General features: G+C 46.5%; 1 protein-coding gene across 1 annotated transcript in view; it reads right to left on the bottom strand.

Moving 5' to 3' along the window:
* The window catches only part of LOC118226832 (AT-rich interactive domain-containing protein 3B-like), a 51,527-nt gene extending 42,012 nt beyond the window's left edge, over window positions 1-9,515 (bottom strand). Inside the window, exons 1-2 of the mRNA XM_035416770.1 lie at window positions 9,024-9,515; window positions 6,631-7,332 (exon numbers count right to left, since the gene is read on the bottom strand). Of these exons, the coding sequence (XP_035272661.1) occupies window positions 6,631-7,332; window positions 9,024-9,059 (738 nt within the window). The 5' untranslated portion in view covers window positions 9,060-9,515. The remainder of the gene's footprint in view (window positions 1-6,630; window positions 7,333-9,023) is intronic.
* Between the last annotated feature and the right edge of the window lie 4,473 nt (window positions 9,516-13,988).

Genomic DNA, 13,988 nt, shown 5'->3' with positions numbered 1-13,988 from the left:
TAAAGTGAGTTCTTCTGAAAAGAACTTTCCAAAGAAGGTTCCTGCTAATTCAAAATGCCCACAGATGGAAACTGCTCATAATTGTTCTGTGTGCTACAAAAGTATTGCTCTCCTTTAGCTTATTTTAACGACTGGTTTACCCCCAATAATAGACCCTATATTTTTAGATTAACCATGCCAACCTGTGTTTAAGCAAATACAACAAGCAAAGGAGCCAATTTGCACAGCTGTACGCATTGTGTGTGGTGAAAAATGGTTTCACGTGTGGGTGTGGTTTCATCAGTCCAATCATCCAAGGCCTTTCGGTTGATTGGGATGGGTCAGTTTCACCTGTGTGGGGGGTGTGTGTGTGCGGGGGTGGGGGGTGGGGGGTGGGACGGTTAGTAAACTGCTGACTGATCAGATTACCACAGAGATCACAGATGATTCAGAGAACTCTAGGGAGCATTAGCCTATATTAGCCCATTCCCACCAATCCTTAGCTGATCTAGTGGCTACAACACAACCCACCCTCTTCCCCGTCCAAAAAAAACTGGTACATCCTGTGAAAAGGAACAGCTAAAAAAAAACCCCACTCATTTTCAGGAGGTAAACAGAAAGCAGTACTATGTTGGTTAACAGCTTCTTCCTCATTTTTTTGAATTTTCTCAATTCTAGTGGTCTGCATTGATCTCCACGCGATGTTAAACAGCACATAGAGAGAGTCCATTTTGGAGTGAAAGGCTAGAGTGGACTCTTCACTGAAGCAGCCAACATAAACAGTGCCCTGCTTTATTTTCTTTCTTTCTTTTTTTAAGACTCAGACACCTTGGGAAGCCAAACACGGAGCAGATGTGAGTCGGGGGGTTTGGCCACCTTGGGTCAGCCGAAAAAGGAGGCGAGCTAAATGAAAGTGTCTCCTCAACACCTCCCCCCCCAACACACGTCCTCTTTTTGTCCTCCTTTCTGCCTTTTATATGGCCCCTGTGACATTCAGCCTAATGAATTCAAGGACCGCAAACTGCAGGGGGACTGAAGGGTGGGCACTCCCTCCTGTCTCCTGTTCGGAGTCCCTGGTGGGGAAAGCTAGCAATCCAAAGAGTTAACTCTTTAATTCTGTCTGGAATGTTTCCTTTGGGTGGGGCACTGTAACCTAGACCCCCCCTCCTCAACCTCCACCACCAATTCCTCCGTCTACACCCCCCCCCCACACCCCCCCACCCCACACACACACACACACACACACACACGCACGCACGCACACACACGCACACACACACACCTACACGCACACACACGCACGCACACATGCACACACACACACACACACCTACACGCACACACGCACACACACACACACACACACCTACACGCACACACACGCACGCACACATGCACACACACGCACGCACACACACACGCGCACACACACACATGCACACACACACACACGCACACACACACACACGCGCACACACACACACACACACCTACACGCACACACAAACGCACACACACGCACACGCACACACACGCACACACACAGCCCCCCTTCCCGAGCTGAATTAGACACCTCTAATTCCCGGTTTAGGGATCTTTCACAATTGTTTGGGCCTCGGTCTGCAGCAGGAGGCAAGACCGCACAAGAACACCCACGAGCAGGCTCGCACTCGCGCGCAACTGCGCCGCCTTCGTAGAGTATGCAGATTACGCCAATTTGCGACCGCGTTCCGCGTTTCTGCGCGCGCCGGGGCCCGAAAAAGACGAGTCTCTTGCGCAAGGCTCGCCTTGTTTCCATCCCGACGGCGCGTAAACACACCCCACACGGCGAAAACCATTTAAAAAGATCCATCTCTCTTTTGTGGGAATGCCATCGGAAAGTTCTCCGTCAGGAATACTCAACACACCCCCCCCCCCCCCACCCACCCCAACCCACCCCCCTCAAAACACGCTAGCAGGGGCTTGCTGTTAACGAGCCAAAGCTAAGGCCCACAAACCGTTTAGCCACACACAGACAAAATCCCACCAGAGCACAGCATGCATATCAACTGCATGAACATGGACCCCAGAGCCTGTTTAAAAAATTGCCTATGTTAAAATGAACTTTTACATCACGTTAGCAAAACCAAGAATTTGAACCACTATCTCTGTGCTAAAATAAACACAAGTTTAATTTAACCCCACAGAAACAGCTTTTAAAACAGTGTGCTGGAACGCTAAGTCAGAAACCAAGCCGAAATAGGTTAGCTGCATATTAAAAGTCTCGATGACTTGACGCAGGAGCAAAACAAAAATGGCTGCTCTCTTTCTTAACAGCTCTTTAATTGGATCAGCAGTAGCGCAGAGTAAGGAGGCATGCCTACAGCCAAAGGTTACTGGGACGCAGCTGTTGCACTTCACCAAAATGGCTTCAGTGAATATCCAGCTGTACGTAATTGGTAAAAATGTACGTCACCCTTGATAAGACCATTCTGCTGACTTCTTGGAAGAATGACGTGCTATGTAAAATGTACCTTTCCACCAAATTAAAATAATGTTAGGTTTAATATAATAATAACTCTTAGGTTTAATATTCTAGTTAATTTTTGTGAAAGGTTCTTGTTGCGCTGAAAGAAAATGAGTGTGATTGTGACAGTTACAAAGCCTTCAAAACCAGGAAGGCTTCGAATGCAAAAGATTGTATTCCAAGCTGTTCTTGCCACCGCACACCACAACCTGACTCCTGTTAGGGAAATTTCTTCTCTCCCAAACAGGAATCCACTAGTAGCCTTGTGGATCAACCCGGGAGCCAGCCAAGGGAATTGCACGCACTATAGACTATATGTTTTTAGGGAACAGCGGTGGAAATTAGCATCAACTTCATAGATAATGATCATCATGACAGGCATCAGATCATTGCTTTAAACAATGGATCCATGTTAATATGCGTCCACCTCAATTAAATAAACACTCTAAATGCAAAACACAAATGTAGTAACAATCACTTGCAACCTGGTTTTGAAAAGTTCTATATAACTTATTAATTGTTATTTCTACTTCTTTTCCTTCTTATTCATCATCATATTCTTCTTCTTCTTCTTATTATTATTATTATTATTATGAGGAATACCATAAACCATCACAGTGACAGGTGAATGCTGTTCAGAGGTGTGAATTGCTTCTAGCTTAGTAACCGATGACTCTTTCACGTCACCCTCACAGGGCCAGGTACTTCACCCACTCCACACAAAGGAGACGACAACAGAAAATGAGTCATACGAAACCGTTTCCACACATTCATGTTGCGCCATGGCGGGCAGCCAGCTCCTCGGAGCACCACCGTAGTAACAATCGCTGCTTAAAAAAAAAAATAAATAAAAAAAACTTTAAAAAAACAAGACGAATAATTCCCTCTTTTAAAGGCTTACATAATCCCCATTGAGCTGCCGCAGCTGCGCAGTTCCTTCGCGTCCTTCCCGGGTCCGTCGCCGACGTGTTGCCGGGCGACAACTAAATTATGCAACAGCGTTCGACAAATGGGCCCTAATTCATGCGCCGCACCGGGGTTTCAGCTTAATGAAGCGGCAAGAGCCCGATCCCCCGCCCCACCGCCACCCCCCCACCCCCCCACCGGGTTCCTCCACAGCCAGAAAAACGGCACATCTGCAGGAAAGGCGACACTCCGCGAGGAACAATGCCGAAATGCCAGCCGGGACTGCGCCCATTATCGCGCCTCAATATAGCGCCTTTGTCCGCGGACCCCGGGCGAGATTAAAAATAAAGAGCCGGTCGGTGGCGGCCTCCCGCCGCAGCTCAAACCGAGCCCTTCTTCCACCTGTTTACTTCGCGACAAAGACCCCCCTCCCTCCTTCCCTCGCTCTCTCTCCCTCGCTCTCTCTCTCGACGGGGGCTCCCGAGCGCGGGGCGGCCATTACCGAGCCAGACGCCCGCGCGGGCCGCCGTCCACCGCGCGTGATTAAAACCCCATTAATCACGCTGGGATTAGCGCGCTGCGAGGGGGGGTGGGGGGGGGGGGGGGGGGGCGAGGCGGAGCGTGGCCAGGGGAGGGGACCCAGGGGACGGAGGGTGGGGGGGGGGGATTACAGGGTTCGGCCGGCCTTCCCGTCCCACCGCGGGACCGGCCCGGAGAGAGGGGGCCTCCCCGTCGCTTCACGACCTCCCTGACAATCCCTCCAGTGGGGTCCCTTGTCCACTCCCTTGTTCGACAATTATTTACTCTGCTGTTTAGGGCACAGGCAAGGTCAGCAGACATACATCAATGACAAAAAAAAAAAAAAAAACTCCTGGCCCCTCCCCCTGTTCACTGCTTCCAGTGTTCCGTCACACGTGCGCTTTCATGGTGGCGGAGAAGCAACATTTCGAAACTTTTGTTTTTAATTCATATAGGCCTACATTCCAACTCTTGGCCATGCTTTTTTAAATTCTACAATTTAAAAAAGAATTTCTTGCTATTTTGATTTTGGAGGGAAACAAAACTTTTATAAATACAATGGAACACCAGGCAGACAGCAGCCATTTTCTGTTCTAGTGCTCATTTATCTGCAAATGTCAGCAAATTCATAAATTTAGCACTTCGCTAGAATCTCAAACCTCACATGAAGATTCTCAAACCTCCCGTGACTGTCATTTTCCCTGTAACTCATTTGATACTTTGTGTCAGCATTGCAACAGTCATAACTCCTGACGTAAAGAGCCATTTGGTAACATTTAACTTTAATTACCCCGTGTCACACAAACAAAAATACACATTGCATGCATAAAGACCGACACACACATACACATCACGCACACATGTATGCACGCAAACACGTGCACGCAGGCACACACACACACACACACGCTCACATATACATGCATATACACACAAACGCACACGCACACGCACACACACACACAGTCCTCTCCAACCCCCATTTGAGAATGACATTTGTGGCATCTGTTGCCCTTCTTCTCTGCCTCTTGTGTCGACAATGTCATCAAAACAGCCCCCGGGCCCCCCTTCCTCCACCCCCCCCCCCCCCCTTAACAGCGCAACCCGAAACTGCGACAAGAGATCAGCGTCATTAAATACTGAAGAGCTGACAGAATGAAAGGAGAGATAAAAGGAAGGAAATAAAAAAGGGAGACAGATCCTCCTTACACAATACCTACCCCCTCCCTCTCTCCCTCGCACACACCCCGCCCCCCCTCAGCGGAGACACGCAGGAGATACCATCCCCAACCACCCCCCACCCCCCCCCCTGCTGAAGATCGCCTGGTGCCTGCAGATCTGGGCCCCCGAGATATTTTTACCACAGTCATGTTTCAGTTTGAAGATAAAGCCCCACCCGCCGTCCATGTCGGTTTGTTTGCGATACGGCTCCGCGGCCTGGCTCCGCCCCCAACGGGACCGTCGAGGTGTCCCTCTTCCCCGCTCTCCCAGACCACCACCCCCCCCCCCCCCCTCACGTCAACCTCCACCTGCACGCAAACCCAACCAGAAATTTCACACGAAGGTCTAGACCAAACCTCTCAAAGTGAGACGACAGGAAATTTCCCACAACCACCTTCCGACACACGAGAGGGACAGCCCAGAAGACTGCGCCTATAGTAGGGACCGACCCACAGAGTGCCGAGAAACTCCCCAGTATCGGTGCGCTGCATCGCCACTACTCTGTGCTCATGTGTACCTACACGCGAGGGGGGGGGGGGGCGGTGCGCCATTCATCTTCAGCCAAACGTGCGCTTGGCAACGTGCGCTTGGCAACGAGCCGACGCGGCTTCGTACGGACCGGCGGGGCGCTGCAGCGTGGGAACTTCTCTCTCTCCCTCGCGACTCCTCTCTCCGCCGTCGCTCCGCCCCGCCCACGCCCGCCTGCGCCCCGCCGTCTGGACCCGCGCCAGAGCTGACGGTCGCAACCCCCCCCCGCACCCCGCTCCCCCCCCAGTTTACCCAAAAAAAGCCGGGAGGGGAGGCGGACGAGAGAAAAGCGAGAGAGCCGAGCGCGTAGCTCCCTGCTCTGGCCGGCGGCCAGGAAGCCTTTCCAACTTTTTTTTTTTCTTTTTTTAAGCGCAGAAAGCAAAGTGACAGCTCCACGCGCGGTTTTAAAAGCGTAGCGCACCGCGCGTACGCGTGCCCTCTGCTGAAGATCAGCGCTTAGCATCCAGCAGTAGCAGCAGGTAAACGATCGCACTTTTAAAAAAGAAACAGACAGCCCTGGAACGTGAGGGAGTGAATGTGGAGAGCCTTCGCTCCTGCCAGCTGCTATCTGAGAGCCGTGTGTGTGTGTGTGTGATATTACAGTTTCCATTTATATGGACGTTACATAACAAATCTTCCCTCTCATTAGATAAGCTGGAATCAAATGTCCTTGGGGAAAAATAAATTCGTTGTGTAGCCACACCGCCACTTTGCAAAACAGGGAAACCAAATAAGCCAGACTCGACTGCAGAAAGTAGAAAAAGAAGAAGAAGAAAAACAACACTGCAAATTAACTCTTGCAGCACTTATCTGAGTTATAAAGTTTAAAGTTCACGTACAAACAGGAGAGCTCGAAAAAACGTTCAATAAATGTTACAACATGATGCGCGACGAAGGACGCAGCTGCTGACGCCGCCGGCGCCGTCTGAACATCGCGTTCGGCGGCGGGCGTCCGCCGGGGGTGACCTCACCTGTTTGAACGACTCGTCGTAGCTCCAGTCCGCCTGCCCGTTGGGGGACGAGGAGGAGGGGTGTCCCGCGGGGGACCGGTTCTCCTCCTCCTCCTTCGGCTCCTGCTTCACTCTGACGGGCGGCGAGGGGGCCCGCGGGGGGGCGGGGCCCGACGACGCGGAGGAAAAGGGCGGGAAGGGGCGGTGGGGCAGGCGCGCCACGCCCTGCTGTAGCGCCAGGGTCTGTTTGCGGAGGTACTCCAGTCCCCCCCCACCTACTCCTCCTCCTCCCCCTCCTTCCTCGTCCTCCTCGCTGCCCTCCTCTCCCTCCATCATCATCCGCTCTTCCCCCTCGTCCTCCTCTTCCTCAGAGTCCCGGCCCCTGTCCTCCTCGTCCTCGCGTTCTGAATCCACGCTGCTCTGATTGGTCGCCCTGGCCAGGGGCCCGCCTCCTCCGGCAGCCGCCGCGCCTAGGGCCTTGCCCAGAAATCCGGCCCCCAGCGGGGCCCCCGAGGCCCGGGCGGCGGCCAGGATGGCCTGTTGGGCCGCCACCTGCTGGCTGTACATGATGCGCGCCTCGCGCAGGTGCCGCTCCTTCCTCTCCATCTCCAGGCGGGCCTGCTGCTGCCTCTGGAGCTGCTCCATCACGGCCTCCAGCTTCACTCCCGCCGAAACTCCCTGGGGAATCCCGGCTCCCAGGCCACCCTCCTGGGACAGGCTCGGCTGGGGAGGGAAAACAGCAAGTCAGAAACCATCAACTCCACACACCGATTCAATACATAAAATGCTAAATGACTTACCTGGATGTGCTACGTACGTATATACAGCCCAAGGCTACAACTAAGATGTAACGCAAGACTAGTGTGGAAATAGACAGGAGAAAATGGATACAGGCTGAATTGCACAGCACTGAAAGATAACCAGTCCTGTACAAATAATTCAGTCTTGCTCATCTGTCAAAATAAAAAGACCGAAAGTGGTTTTGGATGCCAATATTGTACACACTCAAAACGAATTTAACATCTAGATGATTCTAAACTGCTAGGAGGCTACAGTTCGTTTGTGGGTAATCCTGAATCCACCCACTTTAAGCATATCCAATTAAGGAGTTTCTTTCACGTTTTAAGTGCATTGACTCCCCAAAAACATTTTTAAATTACGCATTTATCTAGAAATGGGCTTTTGCGGGGAGTCAGACAGGGTGTGAGACAGTGATAGGATTTCGACAAGGGAGCTGACTCAAGAAACAAATTCGTTCACTAAGGCAAAGAAGACTGAAAGTCGTATTTTGCAAACAGCTGTTTGAACACAAGGCCTGAAAGACGATCCACTGGAAGGGATAAAATTGTAGGCCTATCTCTAAACAAAACAAAAAAACACACAATAAGAAATGAGTGTATAAATTATTTAAAATAAAAAATAGAACACGTGATTAATCTCAAAGGACAAGCAAAAAAATTAACCTTTTCTCTCAAAACTAAATTTGCTATTGATCAGAATCGCCTGGTATCCATGATCTGCGGATTATGAACTACATTTTCACGGTTTAAAACCAACAGCTTTACAATTTAAAGTCGTTTTCTATTTTGGGAAATATCTACATAATTTAACAACCACATCAATGCTGCAACAAGCCACATTTTATTTTGTCATTCACTGTAATTTGTAGGCTAGGAAGACTCGCTCCAAAGTGTCACAATAATTACCGAATAGTCATCGTGGTTGCATTTCAAAATACCCCTTTTTCTAGTCGACCGCCGCACAGGGAAACTACTTCATTATAGAAACTAGAAATAAGAGTACTCATTTTCAGAGCTGGATGTTACTATTTTTAAAACACATGAGTATAGCAGTGAAAGAACAGTAACACGAAATGATCCGTCTTTTTAAACACATGCAAAAAAGTTTGATCAAAGAATTTACTGCAGCTATTAGTTGGAGGAGTAGGCTACATGCATATGGCGCGGTTCCAGAAAACACGAATGAATGAAATAGCTAAATAGCCTACAGTAGCAAGCAAGCCTCTAACCCTAACATTGGTCCAAATAACAAGCCAACTCGCTTAAACTGATTTGCCCGACGCCTTAGTTTGTTTAATGGACGAGATCACCACTTTAAAATAAGGTAGCTTGCTACATTTTGTTCGTTGGTATCCCTTCGGAAACGCAAACGTGTACAGTATTCGGGCATCAACGTGGAGGCATGGTGTACATACGTCAAACGATGTTGTTTCTACGATTAGGAAAATAGTTTTGGAAACACGTTTTAAGCATCTACAAATATACCTTGGAGGTTTTCTTTTGATGCAGTTCCTTATCACAAGTGAAGTGACGAATGCAACATAATTGTGTCACGCAGAAGCGTAGCTCATTCACGAGCTGGGGCACAGCGCCAAACAGGGGGACGAAACTCACCATTTGTGCCTTGCTGCTACCAGAATTGTCCACCATCCCTTCTTCCCAGGTTAACCTTCTTTTCCCTCTTTGCTGACACTCTCGGTCACAAACAAACAAACCAGGAAAGCGTGCATTCACTCCAAGAGCTTTAAATTCTTCCTCAAGCAGAAACGCAGTGTCCGCGTGGCTCTGAAGCGAAACTTCAATCTGTTATTTAGTAATAAAAAAGAGGAAGATCAGAAGGGAAAAAAGCCAACCTCATCTCTCGGAGCGCCTCGCGTCGGGGCTCCCACTCCTTTACCCGATTTTCCTCCCCCTGTGTTACACCCCCGACTAAGCACACAACATCTACAAGGCCCGCCCCGTGACAGCAACAAGTTCCAGAATTCCAGTCCTGCTGTACTCACTGGTTGAATAATTACAGCATGTATTCGAATCTGTATCGCATCACACCGCCGCGATTTTGTAATTACAGTGCAGTGGTGGTTCGCCTTATTTTTATTATTCTCAATCTTACCATTATTCTTAAAAATCCAGGGACTGGGATTTGAAACCAACTTAATTTATTGCAGTGCAAAGAAAAATTAATGTGCATTTTACATTGTCTATTATGATTAGTAAATGAATGTGTAAAAATTGTATGTAAAAATAATGTGCAATAATTTTCATCATAATTTCATCATTTCAATACAGAAGCACAACTAGTCAGCTTAAAGTTAACGAACACAATTCAGCATGCTATAGGGATGAAAATGATTCCAATTCTAATAATAATAATAATAATAATAAGAATAATAATAACAATAATGAGAATGATTATTATTATTATTATTATTATTATTATTAATAATAATAATAATAATAATAATTATTATTATTATTATTATTATTATAATTCTAATACCAAGAGGAAGAAAATGAGGAATAAGAGGACTGCAACGAATTAATTATTACAATAATAGCTAATAATGATTTACTATTATTGTTATTGAAATGCTATTAGCTTAATCTGTGACCTGTAAATAGCATAAACAACATGCATTATGTATGTATTATCATACATCCTATAAATCTGTGTGGGCAAAGGTTGCCTATTTATTTGATACACAAGCGATACAGTAGCCTAGTGCATGTTTACTTTTCAGCGCTAGGCTAGCGAATAAATCCACTAGTAACTCCTTGATACGAAAATGTTTGTATCCATATCTGCAAGCGATGTTGCAAAATAATATAACCTACTTTTGTGTATCAAAACCAAAAGCTAAAGTTAATAGTTAATCTGACCTATTAACCGAACAGCATATATTTATTATAAATATGTATACTTATTTCAAATTCATTTTACGATTAAACAATTCAAACTTTGAATTAAATGCAGTATGAACACATAAAAATATATATTTTACAGCTAGAAATGAGTTGATTTCACTAGTCTGTTTATGCTTTATGTAACCTTCTTCCTCTTATTATTATTATTATTATTGACGACACATGCTTTGCCTACATCATAATTACATGGACATTCGTTAAAACTGTGAAGATTAATTAATGGACAAAAGACCAAATCAAAATGTATTCAATTAAAATGTCCAAGGTTTACGATAAGAATGTGAAAATTATCTTTTGAATATCTCTTTGTTAATATTAGCAAAACGTATAAATATATATTAATTATTTTCGGTCTCAACTGTAAATTGATATGGCTCGATTATTCCCCCTAGTGGGGAGAAGTTGAACTATTTTAAAGAGAAAGCTGGGTGGAAGCATGGAAGGTTTAAAATAGGGATAGACAACCCTGTTCTTGGGTGCCAGTGACGTTTCTGCCCAGTGAACAAAAGCCCGAATCTAGACCCCTGGTTAGGTAGAAATGGTATCCAGACGTTCAGGTGAAAATCAGGCTGCATTTGGTTGCAAAGTTAAAGTTTTCTAGTCGACTAGGACAGAGCCAGGTACGGTGGCTCTGAAGTGCAAAACACAAAAACAAAAAGAAAACGCAAAAACAAAAACTTTCATCCCTGAGGTGTAGATGCAACATACAAAAACAAAAAGGAGTGGTCCAGAAGTGCAAAACACGAACAAACAAAAACAAGCAACCGTGAGGTACAGATGCAACAAAGAAAAACAAAAAGGAACAGCCCTGATGTGCAAATGTTTTGCACTGGACCACTCCTTTTTGTCTTTGTGTGTTGCATCTGCACCTCAGGACCACTCCTTTTTGTTTTTGTATGTTGAATCTGCGAAAGTTTTTGTTTTTGCGTTTTCTTTTTGTTTTTGTGTTTTGCACTTCAGAGCCACATCCGGGTAAAACCTGAGCAAAACCGGAGCTAACGTAGTCGGTTTATGTCAAAACGTCAGCTGCCTCCAAGATTTTGATGCATGGTTTAAAGCCCGAGCGTGAATATTCAGAATGGTGCAATGCTGAGTACCTCCAGCACATGGTCGTCTGCATCCGTTAAATCAGATTAATTAGTATGAATCCAGTTATGTAGTTATAGCTTTGGACCAATGAGGATCTCTTGCACTCCAGGACCAGGGTTACCTATTCTTGGTTTAAAACTTAAATTTAATCCCCCACTTTCAGATCTTCATCCCCTTAAAGTGAATGACATTTCTCAAGGTCCACTTTGATTTTTATTAATTTTTCAATTTCCTGATTGAGTCCTATATAGGCCTATATAAATAAATATACCCAAGACAACATGAAACACATCAATAACAGCTCTCTGAGCAAATTGGCACAAATCAGAACCCTAAAACTGTACCTTCCATCGATGAGTATGGTGCTGCACTATTGTTTTTATGCAAATTACATGAAGTAACAAAGGATGAAAGTTAAATAAGGATGTCGAAAAACAATAACTTTCCACATAAAACTTTATTCGTGATAGCAAAACAATATACAATAATTAAATATACAAAGATTAGTGTTTCTGTAACATAAAAAGAACAGTTCAAGTTATTGCGTTCAGCACTCTGTAACACTTTAGTATCTGTCAAACTAGTAACGTGCGTCATGTAAAGAAATAGATTGTCTCATTAGTTGCATAGTACAGGCAAGAGTGGGCAGGCAGCCGACTGCACCGTGAGACCAGTAAAATATTCACATATTTAACAGGAGAGGAAAAAAACGCTAGCATAAACACACAAAGTCTTCAATTGGAGACTTTAAAAAGACACTCCTTAGCACAGTACAGCCACACACAGTCTTTTTTAGGGGGGTGAGGGGGGACTAATCAATTACAGTCATTTCTGGAACTGGCCACCCCCCCGTCACAAAGCTGCAAACTGAAATTGTTCAGAAGTTGTCCGACCACTGGCGCTTTCCGCGCAGCCTCGCGGTGAAACAACTGCGTTGGGCAACTTAACACTGAATGAATCCATACATGCAGCTAAACAAGTACGAGCTGCATTACTAACAGCCAGGGGGCCCCCTGGTACGAGGAGGTACAAATGTTTGCGTTTGTTGTCAGGAAGCCCCTCGGGCCTCAGGCATTTGCAGAATCCTTCCCAAACCCAGGGAATGCAGCCCGTCCCGCGTTTACGGAAAGCGTTTGCGCGCAACAGAAATTCCTCTGCGCTCTCGGAGACGCGGCGCCCCCTGCAGGCTTAGCGTCGCACATTCCGAAAGGAATGCAAAACAAACAGAATAATCGAATCCATACATATAAAGACATCCGTTCTGTAAAGATTCTCTTTAGTGTAAGATGTCTTCGCTAATGTAACACTTCCTTGAGAAGCCACAGAACTCCTGAGGCCATCGAACAGGGACAGATTACCCTCCCGTTCTGCTCCGAGCCTTTGGCTTCAGGTACTATCTCAGACCTGCAGTTCTCCCTTGGTGGAACACAGGATAAACTCTATGGTAACGGTTCCCAAACTTCCCAAACCAATGGCCCTCTTAAAACACATCCCAATTCAAACGTTTTTAAACATCTAGAGAACTGCATGTGCAATGTAACTTATGGACTGCAAAAAAAAAACACATGCAAGTTATTTTATCCATGCGTATTACTGGGTTCACTACAACCACTCTCATGACTATGCAAGTATGAACCATAGCCTAGACACCACTGTTCTATGAGGTGTCCTGAACCATAGCCTAGACACCACTGTTCTATGAGGTGTCCTGAACCATAGCCTAGACACCACTGTTCTATGAGGTGTCCTGAACCATAGCCTAGACACCACTGTTCTATGAGGTGTCCTGAACCATAGCCTAGACACCACAGTTCTATGAGGTGTCCTGAACCATAGCCTAGACACCACTGTTCTAAGGGGTCTCCTGAACCATAGCCTAGACACCACTGTTCTAAGGGGTCTCCTGAACCATAGCCTAGACACCACTGTTCTAAGGGGTCTCCTGAACCATAGCCTAGACACCACTGTTCTATGAGGTGTCCTGAACCATAGCCTAGACACCACTGTTCTAAGGGGTCTCCTGAACCATAGCCTAGACACCACTGTTCTAAGGGGTCTCCTGAACCATAGCCTAGACACCACTGTTCTAAGGGGTCTCCTGAACCATAGCCTAGACACCACTGTTCTAAGGGGTCTCCTGAACCATAGCCTAGACACCACTGTTCTAAGGGGTCTCCTGAACCATAGCCTAGACACCACTGTTCTAAGGGGTCTCCTGAACCATAGCCTAGACACCACTGTTCTACGGGGTCTCCTGAACCATAGCCTAGACACCACTGTTCTACGGGGTGCTCTAAGACACAAAAAGCTCTGAGCAGAGCCCTCATTCCTCACAAACGGCTCCATTAACCCTCGCCAATAAACGCGACCTTGGTTTTACAGGCCCCTCAAAGCGGGGACAGTCTTTCTCTCGCACTTAAAGGCTTCGCACTATTTCAGAAGCCAACAACCCCTAACCTGACATCTCATCAGCATAAACCACTCCGGAGCACTCCTTCACTTCACTGCAAATGCACCACCTTTTAACGGTTCACTTTAAAGCCAAAATCCAAGCGGTATTTAAGT

Source organism: Anguilla anguilla, chromosome 5 (genome assembly GCF_013347855.1).
Source record: "Anguilla anguilla isolate fAngAng1 chromosome 5, fAngAng1.pri, whole genome shotgun sequence".
NCBI lineage: Eukaryota > Metazoa > Chordata > Actinopteri > Anguilliformes > Anguillidae > Anguilla > Anguilla anguilla.
Note: the sequence above shows the minus strand (reverse complement) of the source record. Positions and strands in the feature narration are given on the sequence as shown.